An 18958-nucleotide genomic window follows, 5' to 3' on the forward strand; every position below is an offset into this window, starting at 1 on the left:
TGGGACCGTGATCATCTTTTCGATTTCAGCGACGTATGATTACATTACGGATGTGAACATGAATGCTGGCAGTCGACATTTGCCATATGATGTCTGGTAAAACTTGCCTTTTATCTGTTTGCTTGTATTTTATCAGTAGTTATTAATCTTCAGTATATGAATAACACAGTTGTATGATAAATGTACAGTTAGAAGTCTCTCAAACTTACCAAATGGAGATGTACTGAATTATTATATAAAATTGTAGCAAGTTTTGTCAAAAAACAGAGATTATATTTATGACATGTGACAGGCGTGGAATAGACTTCATAGATTCACCTGAATTTGAGATTATCTTCGTTTCCCAAATTCTGGCGTCCATCGTTGCTTCCTGCGCAGTTGGCGGTCTGGATGGCACGTGCGTGGCCATCATTCTGCACTTATCAGGACAATTTAGATTAATCACGACGTGGCTCAGTAACATCGGTATCGAAATGCAGTACAATCGAATCGATCTGCATAACTGTCCTCCGAGTGTATCTGCAGATTTGATCAAATGCATCCGTCACCATCAGCGATTGATAAAGTGAGTCCACCGTTTTTATCAAATATTCAGCTTCATAGTTATTTTTACAGAGTGCTGCAGGATGTTAATTCCTTATTGACTCCCATCATCTTCATGCAAGTTTTCACGAGTAGCATTGTGTTCTGTCTGGGTGGATACGCGATCCTCAGCAATAATACAACTGATGACCTATTCAAATTTGTATCTTATATATTATCGATGACGATACAGCTTCTACTGTGGTGCTGGCCTGGTGAGATTCTGATTCAGGAAAGTCTGCACATAGGATACGCGGTTTATGTGAATGTACCGTGGTACAAGTTGCCGCCATTTTATCGGAGACAGTTATGCCTCATTGTTCTAAGGTCGCAGAAGACTTGCAGTCTATCGGCGTTCATCTTTCATTCGCTGTCAATCTATACTTTGACGAATGTAAGCAATTGATTTTTTAAAAAATAGTACTATATTAGTGGTACAGAAGATATTTGTTCCAGGTACTTAATACAGCTTTCTCTTATTTTGCTCTGTTGCGGCAAATACAGGATAAAAATATGTAATTGTATTTTTCTGCGAGTAAATTGACGAGCTGTTTCGATAGTTGAATGTATGTTAACTTAAAATGTGTAATAGGTTGTTGTAATTAAAAATGATGAAACCATTCATTACACACATTACATACATTAACATGCATTACATACATTACCATACATTATAATCATACATTACATCATGTCAACTCAGCTTAACAATCTTAATCTTCAGATTTCCTGATAATACTTCTTCACTGTGCCACCAAATACACCACTTATCCCTGCTACTATGTTAGCTATCAGATAGCTTATTGCTATCTACGAAAAATACCTCTTAAATCTAAAATACCTCTTAAATCTAAAATACCTCTTAAAAATACCTCAAATACTCTTCTACCTCCACGACTAAAAAATGCACATCATGCTTCGTGTCGGCCTATAAATGTTGCAACTCCGTGCAGCGAAAGATCCTCTGGTCCACCGTTCACTATTAATGCTAGCATTAACAATTCCTCGAACCAAGAATCAAGAGAACAGCGTAGAAAAACGCAAACTGCATGTGACGAAAGGGAGATTTCTGTCAACCATGCAATATTATTCTTGCAAAATATTTTTATTATTCTGCATAATTATCATAATAATAATTTTCTACGATGAAACAGGTCAACGTATACTCACTAGAACCTTCAGATGTACTACGATTTTTGCAAATTCAGTATTTTAAATTCATGAAGATCATTGCCACATATGTTCATACAACACTGTAAGCACGAAATAATTTTTCACTACAACTTCCACTGTGCGAAGACTGAAAATGCGAAGTAGAAACCGACTCCCTTATATACCCTCCGTATAGTAACTAATTTACCAAGATTACTATCCGCTCATGAAACTTGTAACCCCACGATGCAAAATATATCCTCGCAACGTCTTTCCTTCCACTTCAATGTCTCCGTCAAAGAGCCTATCAAACATACACTGTAAAATTCATACCGGGTGATTACGCAGATGTTACAAATTGTTTACAAGAAAAAAGGACACTTGTATGTGATTTGCCGTTCGCTCTATAATATCGTCATTACGAGTTGTCGATTGAGGGTGACGACGTCCCTTTCGCAGACACGCGATCAGTCTCGCATGGAGGAACATGGGAAAAGTTTCAAAGAACTCCATTGATTATTACATACTGCCGAATAAGATTTTATGTAGTATGATCGGCATGTGGCCTTTCAGCGAGGAACGATCGACCTGCCGCAACGCGTTTTCGTGTTTCCGCTTGGTTTTCTCTGTTACGGCGGTGTGCACCATTTTCGTGCCCGGGATTATGATTATTGTTGTGAAGTGGGGAGATCTGAAGATTCTTACAGGTAATTGGGATCAGCGGATTAAGTTTGCTGTAATTAGTGTTAATGGAGGGGAGACAATTTTGAAATTGATGAAAATGTGAGTGGGATGAGTGGGGATTGCAGAGTTTAGGGGCAGGTATGAATATGGGGTTGCTATCGAGATGTGGGAATTTGGGGATTTGGAAATTTGAGGATTTGGGGATTTGGGAATTTTGGAATGTGAGGATTTAAGGTTATTAAGGGATTTAGGGATTAGAGGTTTGGAGAGTTGGGGATTTGGAGATTTGGAGATTTGTGGATTTGAGAATGTGAGGATTTGGGGGTTTGAGGATTTGGGGGTTTGAGGATGTGGGGGTTTGAGGATGTGGGGATTTGAGGATTTGGGGATTTAAAGATTTGATAATGTGAGAATTTGTGGATTTGTGGATTTGAGAATGTGAGGATTTGGGGGCTTGAGGGTTTGGGGGTTTGAGAATTTGGGGACTTGAGGATTTCGGGGTTTGAGGATTTGGGGGTCTGAGGATTTGAGAATGTGAGAATTTGGGGACTTGTGGATTTGAGAATGTGAGGATTTGGGGATTTGAGGATTTCGGGGTTTGAGGACTTGGGAATTTGAGGATTTGGGGATTTGAGGATTTAAGAATGTGAGAATTTGGGAATTTGTGGATTTGAGAATGTGAGGATTTGGGGGCTTGAGGGTTTGGGGGTTTGAGGACTTGGAGGTTTGAGGACTTGGGGATTTCAGGATTTGGGGATTTCACGATTTGAGAATGTCAGATTTTGGGGATTTGTGGACTTGACAATGTGAGGATTTGGAGGTTTGAGGAGTTTGGGTTTTGAGGGTTTGAAAATGTGAGAATTTGTGGATTTGTGAATTTGGAGATTTGGAGGTTTGAAGGTTGGAAGGTTTGGAGATTTGGAGGTTTCTAGGTTTGTACGTTTGGAAATTTGAAGTCCTGAGGCCTTATTTGCAAATTGAAGAATATATGCATTGGGAGATTTAAGAATATATAGATTTGAAGATTTAAAAATGTATGAATTTAAAGATTTAAGAATGTACGTATTTGCAGATTTGCTAATTTGAAGATGTATAAAATTACTCAAAGATTTACGAATTTGGGTATTTAGAAATTTGAAAACTTGACACTTTAAGTACATACAGATCCAATCTAACAAGCAATTGTAATAAAATTTGAAAATCCATACCATCAACTACCCTTCCTACTAACCAGTACTTCTTCCATCAGGAGTAGGATGCATTCTAACATCCCTAGCGCAATGTCTCTTCAAAACAATTTACCTAGTAGCAAGAAAAGAAAGATCACACCGACTATACAAAGAACTTCGAAGTCTCTGGGACTCGACCGACGATCCGAAAGAAATGCAATGCTACCAAGACCTCGCTCACGTGGCGCGAACCTGTACCATAACCTTCTACTCGTGTGGTGCTCTGACTTCCATCGTGTTCATAATTTCGGCAGCGCTGGAGTGCATGAATGTCGACGTCAGTAATGGTACCGATAGCATTCGACCTTTACCCTTTGAAGTCTGGTAAAATTTATCGTATTAAATATTGTTCAAAAGTTCAATTTTTAATTGTAATTTTAGTTATAGTTTAAATATTGCTTTCAATTATTAGGTACGGAATAGATGTCTCAGAGTCACCCAGGTTCGAAGTGGTGTTCGTCTGTCAAGCACTGGCGTCCACAATTTGCGCCGTAGCAATCTGCAGCTTAGACACCGCGTGCGTGACTGCGATATTACACGTGTGCGGTCAATTTAAACTAATTAGCGTGTGGATCAGTCACATCGGATTCGAAACGGATTGCAATCTGACTAATTACTTGGTTGACTCTCGGAGGAACCTGAGGACGGACCTGGTCAAATGCATTCGTCATCAGCAACGATTGATAAAGTAATGACGAAGTAATTGATAAAGTAAGCCATCTTTGATGATAAAATTCTTCTTTCTAACATTACTATTTTTGGACAGTGTAGTGAAGGACGTTAACACTTTAATGACTCCCATAATTTTCATACAAATCCTAACATCTGGCATAGAGATTTGTCTGAGCGGCTTCGCGGTGTTCAGCTACGACGCAGGTGGCGATCTGTTTAAATTTATCTCTTACTTAGCTTCGATGATGGTGCAGCTTTTATTATGGTGCTGGCCCGGTGAAATTCTGGCTCAGGAAAGTCAGAAGATAGGTCATTCTGTTTATCTGAATATTCCGTGGTACCAGTTACCTCTGATTTATCGGAAGAAGATACTTCTGATGATTCTCAGGTCGCAAAAGTATTGCAGTATTTCGGCACTGACCTTCCAGTCGCTGTCTATTTACACCTTAACGAGCGTAAGTATGTGATAACTTATGATTCAGTCATAGTGCGATAACTTATGATTCAGAATGTTTTACAACTCAGGATGTAAAACTGGGGATGTAGAAGATAATACTTGAAATTTGTTGCAGGTGTTTAACACAGCTTCCTCCTATTTTGCTCTGTTACGACAAATACAGGATCAGTCAACGTGACGATGATTCTACGTGGTATATGGTTGAGGTCTTCTATTTGAATAGATGACATGTAGATACATTACTTGTATATGGTTTGAAATATCAATTTTCATACTGCTCCTGATCCGACTCATTTACTTGACATTCACCTCAAAATGTATAAATTATAAATGAAAGAACTATGCTTATCAGTATAATCAACTGATTCGTTAAATCCAGCTAAAGTCCCCACGTATCACAAAACATATGATTTACCATTTGTTACTTGTACCATTTACCATTTATTGCACTTTGAACACACAAATTTTCACTCTTCACCATCATTCACATTGCAACATTTCCAACCAAAGCCCCAACAGAAAATGTACAATGCAATCCGAGTCCCTTATATACCCTCCTACTAACTAATTTACCTTACCAGTTCCACCTGAAACCTCATGAAACTTGCAACCGTGCATGTTCATACAATGTGTCACCCCACTTGTGTCATAAACTATTCGTCAAAACACAGAGGTGATGTAAATGTCGTATTACAAATTGTTGAAAGGGAAAGATAGATTTATCGTCCACTCAGTAATGTCGTAATAAATTCTTGATCGGGTGGCATTGTTATGGCACACGCAAAAAAGTTGAGTGCCCTAACAGACACGCGATCAACATCGCGTGGAGAATATGGGAAAAGTAGCGAAGGACTCTATCGATTATTATGTACTGCCGAACAAGATCATGTGCAGTGCGATTGGTATCTGGCCGCCAGATGAGGAACAGTCGTTTGGCGGGAGATTGTTTGTTGGCTTTCGCGTAGTGTTCTCTATAGCGGCGGTTTGCACCATTTTTGTGCCTGAGATTATGATGATTGCGGTGAACTGGGGAGATCTGAGGATTCTTACAGGTAATTGGAAAATTAATTGGTGATAGTGCGTTTCATATTTATTTTCAAAATTTGGAGTTAGGATTTGGGTTACAGTTCGAGTTACAGTTTGGGATGTTGAAGTACTTGATGTCCGATTATTGTTATGAATTTATCTCATCTTAACACTTTAACGACCGCACGTCCACGCAGTCAAACGTCGCCAGCGACCGGCAGTATTTTTGAAGAATTCATTTAAAATAACTTTATTAAATTCACGAAAAAGTTAACATAAAACAAAAAACGGCAACAATTTAACAACAAATTTAATATTTCGTAGAGCGCCGACATTTGCTCTATAATTTACGTGGTACACCACTGTAGTGTAAAATGTGAAATTAAAAATAAGCAATAATTACTTAAAATCAAAGACGTCGCGATGAAATACGAAGCCAATAGCAATATCCACGCTTGTTTACATTCATAAACTATCACACAGAAAGTGTGGCACTGGACAACAACCTTCGGCGGTAGCATCACACACATGTTGTGTGAGCGGCCGTTAAAGTGTTAATGTACTTGGGACCGAACTAAGATTTCTTATAAGGTCTACAGTTATACTAATACCACACTTCCTCAACCAGGAGTAGGATGCGTCCTAACGACAGTAGCCCAACTCATATTCAAAATGATCTACCTAATAGCAAGAAAGGAAAGATCCTACAAACTCTACAAAGAGTTAAGAAGTCTCTGGGACTCCTCGCACAATCCCAAAGAAAGACAATGCTACCAAGGCCTAGCGTACATCGCACGGAATTGTACCATAATCTACCACACGTCCGGTTTGTTGACCGTCGCCGTCTTCACAGTTTCAGCAGTTTTTGACTACGTTAAATTCGGACAAGATAACAATGCAGCCAACAGACATTTACCATACGACGTCTGGTAAAATAATGAAGTTAATTCTTCATTGACTTTTTAAATTTCGATGAAACGATCTTCCAGGTACGGGACAGATGTAACGGATTCACCCGGTTTTGAAATTGCCTTTGCCTGTCAAGTTCTGGCAGCTTCTATTTGCACCATAGGAGTTACTGGCCTCGACACCACGTGTGCAACCTCAATTTTACACATATGCGGTCAATTTCGGCTGATGTGTATGTGGATCAGTAATATCGGAATCAAAATAAATTGTGATTCTCCACGGAGTGTAACGACTGACCTAATCAGATGCATTCGTCACCAACAAAGATTGATTAGGTGAGCATTGTTGGTCATTATTGTGACTTCAGTAATTTAACGATGTTTTTGTTTCTGTAGTGCGGTGAAGGATGTTAATAATTTGTTGACTCCCATTATTTTCGTTCAAGTTCTCACGAGCGGCATAGTGATTTGCTTATGTGGATTCGCAGTGCTCAGAGGCACTGGTGATGATTTGTTTAAATTTATTGTTTATTTGACGGCGGTGATGATACAGTTGATGTTCTGGTGTTGGCCTGGAGAAATTCTGATACAGGAAAGCTTGGAAGTAGGGTACGCGGTTTATTTGAACATACCGTGGTACAATATGGAGCCTGCTTGTCGGAGACAGTTGTTGCTCGTGATACTCAGGTCGCAAAATGTTTGCAGTATTTCGGCTTTGACTTTTAGAACTGTATGTATTCATTCTCTGACAACGGTGAGTGGTTTGTAGTTATTAAAAATAATATAATTAATCTGAGGGTATTAGAAATCATTAATTTAACATTCAAATTGAAAATATTCTTTCAGGTATTCAATGCAGCCGCTTCGTATTTTACTTTATTACGACAAATGGAAGAAAAGGCAATATCTAAATAATGGTTATCGTAATTATAAGTTATGTCAAGACAGTTGAATATAATTGTACAATGTGTAATGTTTATATGCCATTGCTGAAGAAATGATACATGACTGATACATGGAATAAAATTTGGTTTTGTTGCTGATATTCAGTCTAATCCTCTAGAAGTGGAAGAAGGAGTACAGATTTGTTAATAGTTTATAGTTTTTTTTTTTAATTTTATAAGATAAATGTCATTTAAAAGTTTTTAAATATAATTGTAAGTTATAGTTTAAATATTCGTTTCCATTACTCGGTACGGAATAGATTTATTCTCTGATTTATCAGAAGAAGATACTTCTGATGATTTTTAGGTCACAAAAGTGTTGCAGTATTTCAGCACTGACTTTCCAGTCGCTGTCTATAAGTATGTGATAACTTATGATTCAGTCATAGTGCGATAACTTATGATTCAGAATGTTTTGCAACTGAGGCTGTAAAACTGTGGATATAAAAGAAAATACCTGAAATTTGTTGTTGGTGTTTAACACACCTTCCTCCTATTTAGTTCTGTTACAGCAAATATAGGACCAGTCAACGTGACGATTATTCTGCGTGGTTTATGGAAGAGGTCTTCTATTTGAATAGATGACTATGTAGATACATTACTTGTATATGGTTTGAAATATCAATTTTCTTGCTGCTCTTGATCCGAATCATTTACTTGACATTCACCTCAAAATGTATTACTTATAAATTAAGGAACTATTCTGATATCGGTATAAGTATAATCAGTTACCAGTATACTCAACTGATTCGTTAAATTCAGCTTACCTCACCACATATCACAAAACATGATTTTCAATTTATTACTTGCACTATTTATTACTTATTGCACTTCAGACACACAAACTAACTTTTCCCCACCAGCATTCACAATGCTGCATTCCCAACCAAAGCCTGAACAGAAAATGTGGAATACAATCCGAGTCCCCTATATACCCTCCTACTAACTAATTCACATTACCAGTTCCACCCGAAACCTCATGAAACTTGCAACCGTGCAGGTTCATTGCAATATATTACCCAACTTATATCATAAACTATTCGTCAAAACACAGAGGCGATGTAAACGTCGCCTCATCTTCTCGAAAGAAGAGGATAGATTTGCCGTCCACTCTGTAATGTCGTAATAAATTCTTAATCGGGTGGCATTGTTATGGCACACGCAAAAAAGTTGAGTGCCCTAACAGACACGCGATCAACATCGCGTGGAGAATATGGGAAAAGTAGCGAAGGACTCTATCGATTATTATGTACTGCCGAACAAGATCTTGTGCAGTACGATTGGTATCTGGCCGCCAGATGAGGAACGATCGTTTGGCGGGAGTTTATTCGTTGGTTTCCGCGTGGTGTTCTCTATAGCGGCGGTTAGCTCCATTTTTGTGCCTGAGATTATGATGATTGCTGTGAACTGGGGAGATCTGAGGATTCTTACAGGTAACTGGGAATTGGTGATCGCAACTGGTGATGGAGGTTTTAGATTTATTTTAGAAATTGGGTGTTAGAGTTTGGGTTACAGTTTGGGCTACAATTTGGGACATTGAAGAACTTGATGTCCTATTGTTCTTATGAATTCATTTGAGTTTAATGGACTTGAAACCTAATTGAGATTTCTTATAACATCTACTAATACAACTACATAGTCTACTCTATTAATAATACTAATACTATCCACAGTCTACTAATATTAGCTGTATTAATACCAGCCTTCTTCCTCAACCAGGAGTAGGATGCGTCCTAACGACAGTAGCGCAACTCATATTCAAAATGATATACCTAACAGCAAGAAAAGAAAAATCGTACAAACTCTACAAAGAGTTGAGAAGTCTCTGGGACTCGTCCCACGACCCCAAAGAGAGGCGATGCTACCAAGACCTAGCGTACATAGCACGAAATTGTACCATAATCTTCTACACGACCGGTATGTTGACCGTCGCCATCTTCATAGTTTCAGCAGTTTCTGACTACATCAAACTTGGACAAGATAACAATACAGCTAACAGACATTTACCATTCGAAGTCTGGTAAATTTTTCAATAATGAAGTTAGTTCTTTGATTTCTTAAGTTTTAATGAAACGACCTTGCAGGTACGGAACAGATGTGACGGATTCACCCGCTTTTGAAATTGCCTTTGCGTGTCAAGTTGTGGCATCTGCAATTTGCTGCGTAGGAATTACTGGTCTCGACACCACGTGTGCAATCTCGATTATACACATATGCGGTCAATTTCGGCTGATGTGTATGTGGATCAGTAATATCGGAATTAAAAATTGTAATTCTCCAGGGAGTGTAACGGCTGACCTAGTCAAATGCATTCGTCATCACCAAAGATTAATTAGGTGAGCATTGTTGGTCATTCTTGTGACTTCTGTAATTTAACAATATTTTTGTTTCCGTAGTGCGGTGAAGGATGTTAATAATTTGTTGAGTCCCATTATCTTCGTTCAAGTCCTCACGAGCGCCATCGTGGTTTGCTTATGTGGATTCGCAGTGTTCAGAGGCGCTGGTGATGATGTGTTTAAGTTTATTGCTTACGCGATGTCGATGATGATACAGTTGATTTTGTGGTGTTGGCCTGGAGAAATTCTGATACAAGCGAGTTTGGAAGTAGGATACGCGGTTTATTTGAACGTACCGTGGTACAAAATGGCGCCTGCTTGTCGGAGAATGTTGTTGCTCGTGATACTCAGGTCGCAAAATGTTTGCAGTCTTTCGGCTTTGACTTTTAAATCGGTGTCTATTCGTACTCTAACAACGGTGAGTGATTTGTAGTTATTAAAAATATTATAATTAACTTGGGAGTAAAAGAAATCATTAATTTAACATTCAAATTGAAAACCTTGTTTCAGATATTCAATACGGCCGCTTCGTATTTCACTTTATTACGACAAATGGAAGAAAGCGCAATGTCTTCATAATGGTTATCGCAATTATAAACCACGTCAAGACAGTTAAATATAGTTGTACATAGTGTAATGTTTATATGCAATTAGTGAAGAAATGTTGCATGACTGATAGAATAAAATTTGGTTTTGTTGCTGATGTTCAGTCTAATCCTCTAGAAGTAGAAGCAGGAGTACAGATTTGTTAATAGTTTATAGTTTTTTATTTAATTTCATAAGATAACTGTTATATACGTGATTGGGTAATTAGTCCCATGAGCGGACTGAGCGACGCGGTCACGAAGGGCACCGGGGACACCCGAATGGTACCGAGCGCAAACCGCGCGAGAATTCGATCGCCATTTGTGCTTAAACCGTTTCTTCCGGCCCGGCCATGCGTTGGCGTCATTCCGCTTTTACCACACGTCTTGTTCACATCATTATTAATAAAAGTTACCTGCTACAAAAAGTGTTCCTTGTTCTCCTCCGCCCAAACACAATACGAAGTCTGGTAAAAGTCATATTAATCATTTAAAAATTTTTAAATATAATTCTAAGTTATAGTTTAAATATTCGTTTCAATTACTAGGTACGGAATAGATTTATTCTGTGATTTATCGGAAGAAGATACTTCAGACGATTCTTAGGTCACAATGTGTTGCAGTATTTCAGCACTGACTTTCCAGTCGCTCTCTATTTACACCTTAACGAGCGTAAGTGTGTAATAACTTATGATTCAGTCATAGTGCGATAACTTATGATTCAGAATGTTTTACAACTGAGGCTGTAAAACTGGGGATGTAAAAGATAATACTTGAAATTTGTTGCAGGTGTTTAACACAGCTTCCTCCTATTTTGCTCTGTTACGACAGATACAGGATCAGTCAACGTGACGATGATTCTACGTGGTTTATGGTTGAGGTCTTCTTTTTGAATAGATGGCATGTAGATACATTACTTGTATATGGTTTGAAATATCAATTTTCATACTGCTCCTGATCCGACTCATTTACTTGACATTCACCTCAAAATGTGTAAATTATAAATGAAAGAACTATGCTTATCAGTATAATCAACTGATTCGTTAAATCCACCTGAAGTCCCCACGTATCACGAAGTATATGATTTACCATTTATTACTTGTACTATTTACCATTTATTGCACTTTGAACACACAAATTTTCACTCTTCACTATCATTCACATTGCTGCATTCCCAACCAAAGCCCCAACAGAAAATGTACAATGTCATCCGAGTCCCCTATATACCCTCCTAATAACTAATTCACATTACCAGTTCCACCTGAAACCTCATGAAACTTGCAACCGTGCATGTTCATACAATGTATCACCCCACTTGTGTCATAAACTATTCGACAAAACACAGAGGTGATGTAAATGTCGTATTACAAATTGTTGACAGGAAAATATAGATTTGCCGTCCACTCTGTAATGTCGTAATAAATTCTTAATCGGGTGGCATTGTTATGGCACACGCAAAAAAGTGGAGTCCTCTAACAGACACGCGATCAACATCGCGTGGAGAACATGGGAAAAGTATCGAAAGACTCTATCGATTATTATGTACTGCCGAACAAGATCTTGTGCAGTACGATTGGTATCTGGCCGCCAGATGAGGAACGGTCGTTTGGCGGGAGTTTGTTCGTTGGCTTCCGCGTGGTGTTCTCTATGGCGGCGGTTTGCTCCATTTTTGTACCTGAGATTATGATGATTGCTGTGAACTGGGGAGATCTGAGGATTCTTACAGGTAACTGGGAATTGGTGATCGCAATTGGTAATGGAGGTTTTAGATTTATTTTAGAAATTTGGGGTTAGAGTTTGGGTTACAGGTTGGGATGTTGAAGTACTTGATGTCCTATTGTTGTTATGAATTTATTTGAGTTTATTGGACTTGAAACCTAACTAAGATTTCTTATGTGACCTACTAGTAGATAGTCTACTCTACTAATATTACTAATACTATCCACAGTCTACTAATACTAGCTGTATTAACACCAGTGTTCTTCCTCAACCAGGAGTAGGATGCGTCCTAACGACCCTAGCCCAATTCATATTCAAAATTATCTACCTGATATTAAGAAAAAAAAGATCCTACAAACTCTACAAAGAGTTAAGAAGTCTCTGGGACTCTTCCCAAGATCCCAAAGAGAGGCGATGTTACCAAGACCTAGCGTACATAGCACGAAATTGTACCATACTCTTCTACACGTCCGGTATGTTGACCGTCCTCATCTTCATAGTTTCAGCAGTTTTTGACTACATCAAATTCGGACAAGATAACAATGCAGCTAACAGACATTTACCATTCGACGTTTGGTAAATTTCAATAATGAAATTAGTTCTTTGACTTTTTAAGTTTCGATGAAACTATCTTGCAGGTACGGAACGGATGTGATGGATTCACCCGTTTTTGAAATTGCCTTTGCCTGTCAAGTTCTGGCAGCTTCAATTTGCTGCTTAGGAATTACTGGCCTCGACACTACGTGTGCAACCTCGATTTTACACATATGCGGTCAATTTCGGCTGATGTGCATGTGGATCAGTAATATCGGAATCAAAATAAATTGTGATTCTCCACGGAGTGTAACGACTGACCTAATCAGATGCATTCGTCACCAACAAAGATTGATTAGGTGAGCATTGTTGGTCATTATTGTGACTTCAGTAATTTAACGATGTTTTTGTTTCTGTAGTGCGGTGAAGGATGTTAATAATTTGTTGACTCCCATTATTTTCGTTCAAGTCCTCACGAGCGGCATAGTGATTTGCTTATGTGGATTCGCAGTATTCAGAGGCGCTGCTGATGATTTGTTTAAGTTTATTGCTTACTCGGCGTCGATGATGATACAGTTGATGTTGTGGTGTTGGCCTGGAGAAATTCTGATACAGGAAAGCTTGGAAGTAGGATACGCGATTTATTTGAACGTACCGTGGTACAAAATGACGCCTGCTTGTCGGAGACAGTTGCTGCTCGTGATACTCAGGTCGCAAAATGTTTGCAGTATTTCGGCTTTGACTTTTAAAGCGGTGTCTATTCATACTCTAACAAGGGTGAGTGATTTGCAGTTATCAAAAATATTATAATTAACTTGAGGGTAAAAAAACTCATTGATTTAACATTCAAATTGGAAACCTTGTTTCAGGTATTCAATACGGCCGCTTCGTATTTTACTTTGTTAAGACAAATGGAAGAAAAGGCAATGTCTAAATAATGGTTATCGTAATTATAAGTTATGTCAAGACAGTTGAATATAATTCCACAATGTGTAATGTTTGTATGCTATTGCTGAAAAAATGGTACATGACTGATAAATGGAATAGAATTTGGTTTTGTTACTGATATTCAGTCTAATCCTCTAGAAGTGGAAGGAGCAGTACAGTTGTTGTTAATAGTTTATACTTTTTTATTTAATTTTGTAAGGTAAGTAATTCTTTATACACGTTCTATTTTATTTTACTGATACATATTATGAAAGGCACTGTACTATGTTCATTTATAATTCATTATTATTACATTATATAACTAAATTTTGTTTAATAATTATTTCTTTTCTTAACATTCAATTATTAATATTAACAATTATATGATCATACAAATAAAAATGAGATATTTTTAAAATTATCTTAATTGAACGGTTTAATGATATAAAGGTATTATTTAAAGGTATCAATTTTTGATTAACAATTTGCAATTTGACTACTCTAATATATTAAATATTAACAAGAATTAGTACAACACACATTTATACTTGATAATATCTTTATGCAGTGCAATGAATACAATCTACTATCCTTATCGTTAACTTGAAATATTCTTACGTTATCAATTTTTAATACATTAATGTATATAACACTAAAAATTATGTTTCTTTTACATTATACATTATTTTCAATCAATATTACTGTATGTAGATATAATGGCACTTGTTATAATTGCTTCTGTGTAGGTAACTTATTAATGGATGATAAAATCATTGTGTAATCTACAGTTGGAAAGAATATACTACATATTTTCATTGTGTGTCATTATTTTTTATCTTGTCACTTTTACTTTAAGTTCAAGAACACAATGATATGAACATTATATATTCGCTGAGTTGTATTATATTATGCATAAACTATTTGTAATAACTAGCCCTCTATGAAGACATTCACGAGTATGCTAGAGATTTTGTAAATCAATAGCTTTTACCATCGATAACGCAGGATGTATACTTAGCATCATGAGCAATGCATTGATTTTTAACTTAGTAAATTTCTTAATAGGTATACTTATGTTTGTCAGTAATACTAATATAGTTTTAAGTACTGACACATAATCTTGATTATTTAATTTACTAATTATATCGCAGCTAAAATTTCTTTTATGTTGTGACCAAAATATTTTTATGTATGCTTCAGAATATTATAATGAAACTTCTATAGCAATATATTTCACAATGAATATAACCAATTGCAATTAAATTTGGGTTGAATTATATCTTTTGTAGGATTGCATAGCGTTGGAGAGGCTGATGGTAAAAAAGTAGCTTTTTTATTCTTGGAAGGTGATATTTCTAAATTCTCACATTTCTAAATCTCCAGTTTTCAAATTCCCAAATTTCCAAGTCCTTGGTTTACAAATTCTCAAACTTTCAAGTCCCCAGTTTTCAAATTCCCAAATTTCCTCGTCTTCAATTTACAAATTCTCAAACTTTCAAGTCCCCAGTTTTCAAATTCCCAAATTTCCACGTCTTCAATTTACAAATTCTCAAACTTTCAAGTCCCCAGTTTTCAAATTCCCAAATTTCCAAGTCTTCAGTTTACAAATTCTCAAACTTTCAAGTCCCCAGTTTTCAAATTCCCAAATTTCCAAGTCTTCAGTTTACAAATTCTCAAACTTTCAAGTCCCCAGTTTTCAAATTCCCAAATTTCCACGTCTTCAATTTACAAATTCTCAAACTTTCAAGTCCCCAGTTTTCAAATTCCCAAATTTCCAAGTCCTCAGTTTGCAAATTCTCAAACTTTCAAGTCCCCAGTTTTCAAATTCCCAAATTTCCAAGTCCTCAGTTTGCAAATTCTCAAACTTTCAAGTCCCCAGTTTTCAAATTCCCAAATTTCCAAGTCCTCAGTTTACAAATTCTCAAACTTTCAAGTCCCCAGTTTTCAAATTCCCAAATTTCCACGTCTTCAATTTACAAATTCTCAAACTTTCAAGTCCCCAGTTTTCAAATTCCCAAATTTCCAAGTCCTCGGTTTACAAATTCTCAAACTTTCAAGTCCCCAGTTTTCAAATTCCCAAACTTCTAAATCCCTAAATTCCAAATTTCCCAACTTCCAACATTTCATATTTCCAAACCCAGTTTCCATACTTCAGTTCTTAAATTTTCAACTCTCCAAATGTCAAAAATTCATTTCACACGACCTGTTAGCACTATTGTTAAACATCTCACACCAACCAAAAATCCTAGTTTCACAAATGGCTAGAAAGAATACAAATCATTGCGAAACAAGCCATGTATCGGAACTAAACTTGCAAGTCCCTTATAAATATTTATACGCGTACGTGGTAGCCTGGGTGTTCACCTGAATCCTACCTTATCATGAATTTAACCCTGTTGTTCTCCTGTCGATCCGGTACAGACACGTGTAGATACGTTTTTCCGCGTACGTTGGTCGGTAACACAAGTAGCATCGTAATGTTCTGTTTCGACAAGCAACCAGATGGTGGAAGTTTTTTAAATAACCCTCGATTCCACCCTTATATATATTTTATTTTTATCTGCCTCTACTGTTAACACATTCTTCCTACATTTTTATTTTTTCTAAAAAAACTGAGAGGGTATATTTGCAAAATTAATGAGTGACTTTAATTTGTATTTATTGTTAATTTACTTTTACCCTTTTTGCAGATTATTCCAGTTTGTAGTCGGAACACGTTTTATTAAGAAATCGAGGTTCACCCAACTGAAACTTTTAAGGCTGATAAAAAATGGACCTGGTAGGTGCATTCTCACGAGTAGCTTCATGAGACCCTCCTACAAAGATATTACATACACGATATCAAGTTCCTTTATCCTTTTACCTGGTAGATGAAAATTTGTAAAATCTGATATTGGCAAAGAGAATTTGGACATAGGGTCTTTTAGCCAGAAATTTACTTCCTTGATCCAATAGATATTTTTCTAATTATGGACTCAAAGAATGAGATTATAAATTTTGTCAATATTTTCCTAAATATCTCTAATTTCTTTTTGCCGAAAATACCATGAGAACTATGATCGACATAATCGAGGGCGTTAAATCCTTTTCATCATTGGAACAAAAAGTAGTTCGGGTCACCGTACGACCAGTCAATTTGCAGTTAATCAATCTGTGGCAGCTAAACAAATCCCCTGCGCAGGACTTCAAAGACTTGTTGGTATCGTGCGCGATAAATCATCGCCGGTTTGGCGAAAACAGATGCCGAAATATCGCAGAGGCATAATAACAGGGAACGATTCGTTTATTTGCCAGCGTCGAATAAACACGCCGCAGATCCACACGTCGCATAGCTACGGTTAATTGTCGGCATTACATTTATTCCGGTGAAAATATTCGATGCCGTCCGCGTCGAATCGTCGCGAGCAAAATCGTTGTGTTTTCACCCTCCTGTGGATTCGCGTGGTCATTAACTATCCCCGAATGCTCATCGAAATGCCGTCAGTTACGCTCTCGTTTAATGATACTTACATTAACCGAGCCGTGTTTATAACGTTAGCGAGAGGGCTGTGTCGCTTTTCGCTCGGACCACGTGCACATAATTCATTAACGTCGCTGTTTCGATGACTAACTCGCTGATACACTTTCATTATGCTTTGTTTCCGATGAATGTACTGATATTTTTCGATTTGTGTATTGCTGTGCTTTTTTAGGGGAAGGGACTTATTAATTTTCTTGCTTGTTTATTAACTTTCGGAGCACTAAATTTGATAATTTATAATTTTGTTAATGTGTGCTTTTATACTTTTATTAGTGCATGTTTTGAATTTTCAAATTACTGAATCTTGAAGACTTGATATAAATTTTCGAATTACAAGATTTGATAATTTATGATTTTGTTAATGTGTGCTTTTGCACTTTTATTAGTGCATGTTTTGAATTTTCAAATTACCGAATCTTGAAGTCTTGATATAAATTTTCAAACTGCTAAATTTGACAATTTATAATTTTGTTGATGTGTGTTCTTAAACTTTTATTAGCGCATGTTTTGAATTTTCAAATTTCTGAACCTTGAATTTTTTATATAAATATTCAAACCAATAAATTTGACATATATTTTCAACATGTCCTGTGTCTGACACACAACATACCTGTACTGCTTACGGCTAAATAAGTGGAGGAAAGTTCTACATACATTTTCTACTTCACTCTGCTGCGAGGGTGAGTACATTACAATCTCAATATAATTAATTAAAATGCAAAGTTGAAAGATAAGTTTGTAATGCTTACTGATAAACAAATTTGTTCTCTTTTAATCAAAAGAAATTACTGATATAATTATTCAGAGACACTTAAAAACTTGCTTCATGAATTTTTCTTATTTTTAATCATTTTTTCAAGAATGTGAAAAAGTGAACTGTTTTCATATGCATGTACTGTTATATTTTTAATATTATATTTATATGTTATTTATTGTTATTTATGTGTTATAATGTTATATGTAATATTATATTTTATATGTTATGTATTAATTTTATATTTTTAATATTATATGTATCAATGATGATCATCCTGAACTACAATTGCGCCCATAACAATGTATCATTATATTTGAACTATCTCCGTAAATTCAGAATTTAAACCGTTATATCGAAAGATAATCGTATTACCTGCGCGAACACGTAGTCGCGGTTCCTCAAAACAATGCTCCCATTTAAAAAGGGCAAATCAGGAACAATTACCCCGCGTAATTAAACCGTAATTCGAAACTTTCAACGAAACAATGTAGATTTCCCGAAGCGAATTATGATTCAATTTCAGTCATATCTAAATCGAGTTAATTCGCTCACGCGCTAATTCGACGGTAATTAGTTTGGCGAATGCGCGCAGATAAATAGACGCGGAACGTATAATATTAACATTAAACTGTATCCGTGTAAATACGAATTATTCTGTGATATACCTGATCACCGTACAAAAGTTACAAATAATCGATTATCCCCGAACAATTTCCAAAAGTATGCGATAAAGTTACCGTGTAAGCCGGCTATGATGAATCTCGTTAAAAAGCATAAAGCAGAGTTCATAGTTATTTACGTTCCTGCAAGGTATATATAAACTCATTAGAAGTTTCGATACTCCTCGCGAGAACTTTTACTTTGTAAACTTGACTAAGGAGCAAAGTAGTAAGCTGATTTTGCAACTCACGACGCATCCCCGAGTAT

At 36.6% G+C, this 18958-nt stretch overlaps 4 protein-coding genes across 4 annotated transcripts; all 4 read left to right on the plus strand.

Moving 5' to 3' along the window:
• The first annotated feature begins 6 nt into the window (after nt 1–6).
• Nucleotides 7–5003, plus strand: LOC100878753 (uncharacterized). The gene is made up of 10 exons (XM_076534480.1): nt 7–96; nt 293–565; nt 616–976; nt 1039–1097; nt 3491–3540; nt 3653–3971; nt 4060–4335; nt 4414–4774; nt 4828–4847; nt 4892–5003. The coding sequence occupies exons 1-10, from the start codon at nt 59–61 to the stop codon at nt 5001–5003; spliced, it is 1869 nt and encodes a 622-aa protein (XP_076390595.1). The 5' UTR covers nt 7–58.
• A 578-nt stretch (nt 5004–5581) lies between these two features.
• LOC100878645 (odorant receptor 22c-like) lies at nt 5582–7656 on the plus strand. Its single transcript, XM_003706241.2, has 5 exons — nt 5582–5828; nt 6431–6731; nt 6792–7046; nt 7107–7464; nt 7557–7656. The coding sequence occupies exons 1-5, from the start codon at nt 5609–5611 to the stop codon at nt 7623–7625; spliced, it is 1203 nt and encodes a 400-aa protein (XP_003706289.2). The 5' UTR covers nt 5582–5608; the 3' UTR covers nt 7626–7656.
• Nucleotides 7657–8859: 1203 nt separating this feature from the next.
• Nucleotides 8860–10947, plus strand: LOC143265011 (odorant receptor 22c-like). Its single transcript, XM_076534526.1, has 5 exons — nt 8860–9087; nt 9374–9674; nt 9739–9990; nt 10051–10408; nt 10501–10947. The coding sequence occupies exons 1-5, from the start codon at nt 8868–8870 to the stop codon at nt 10567–10569; spliced, it is 1200 nt and encodes a 399-aa protein (XP_076390641.1). The 5' UTR covers nt 8860–8867; the 3' UTR covers nt 10570–10947.
• Nucleotides 10948–13076: 2129 nt separating this feature from the next.
• On the plus strand, nt 13077–13801 carry LOC143265012 (odorant receptor 13a-like). The gene is made up of 3 exons (XM_076534527.1): nt 13077–13186; nt 13247–13604; nt 13697–13801. Exons 1-3 carry the CDS (start codon nt 13080–13082, stop codon nt 13763–13765), a joined length of 534 nt encoding a protein of 177 aa, XP_076390642.1. The 5' UTR covers nt 13077–13079; the 3' UTR covers nt 13766–13801.
• The last annotated feature ends 5157 nt before the right edge of the window (nt 13802–18958 follow it).

This window comes from Megachile rotundata, chromosome 8 (assembly GCF_050947335.1).
Source record: "Megachile rotundata isolate GNS110a chromosome 8, iyMegRotu1, whole genome shotgun sequence".
NCBI classification, from domain to species: domain Eukaryota; kingdom Metazoa; phylum Arthropoda; class Insecta; order Hymenoptera; family Megachilidae; genus Megachile; species Megachile rotundata.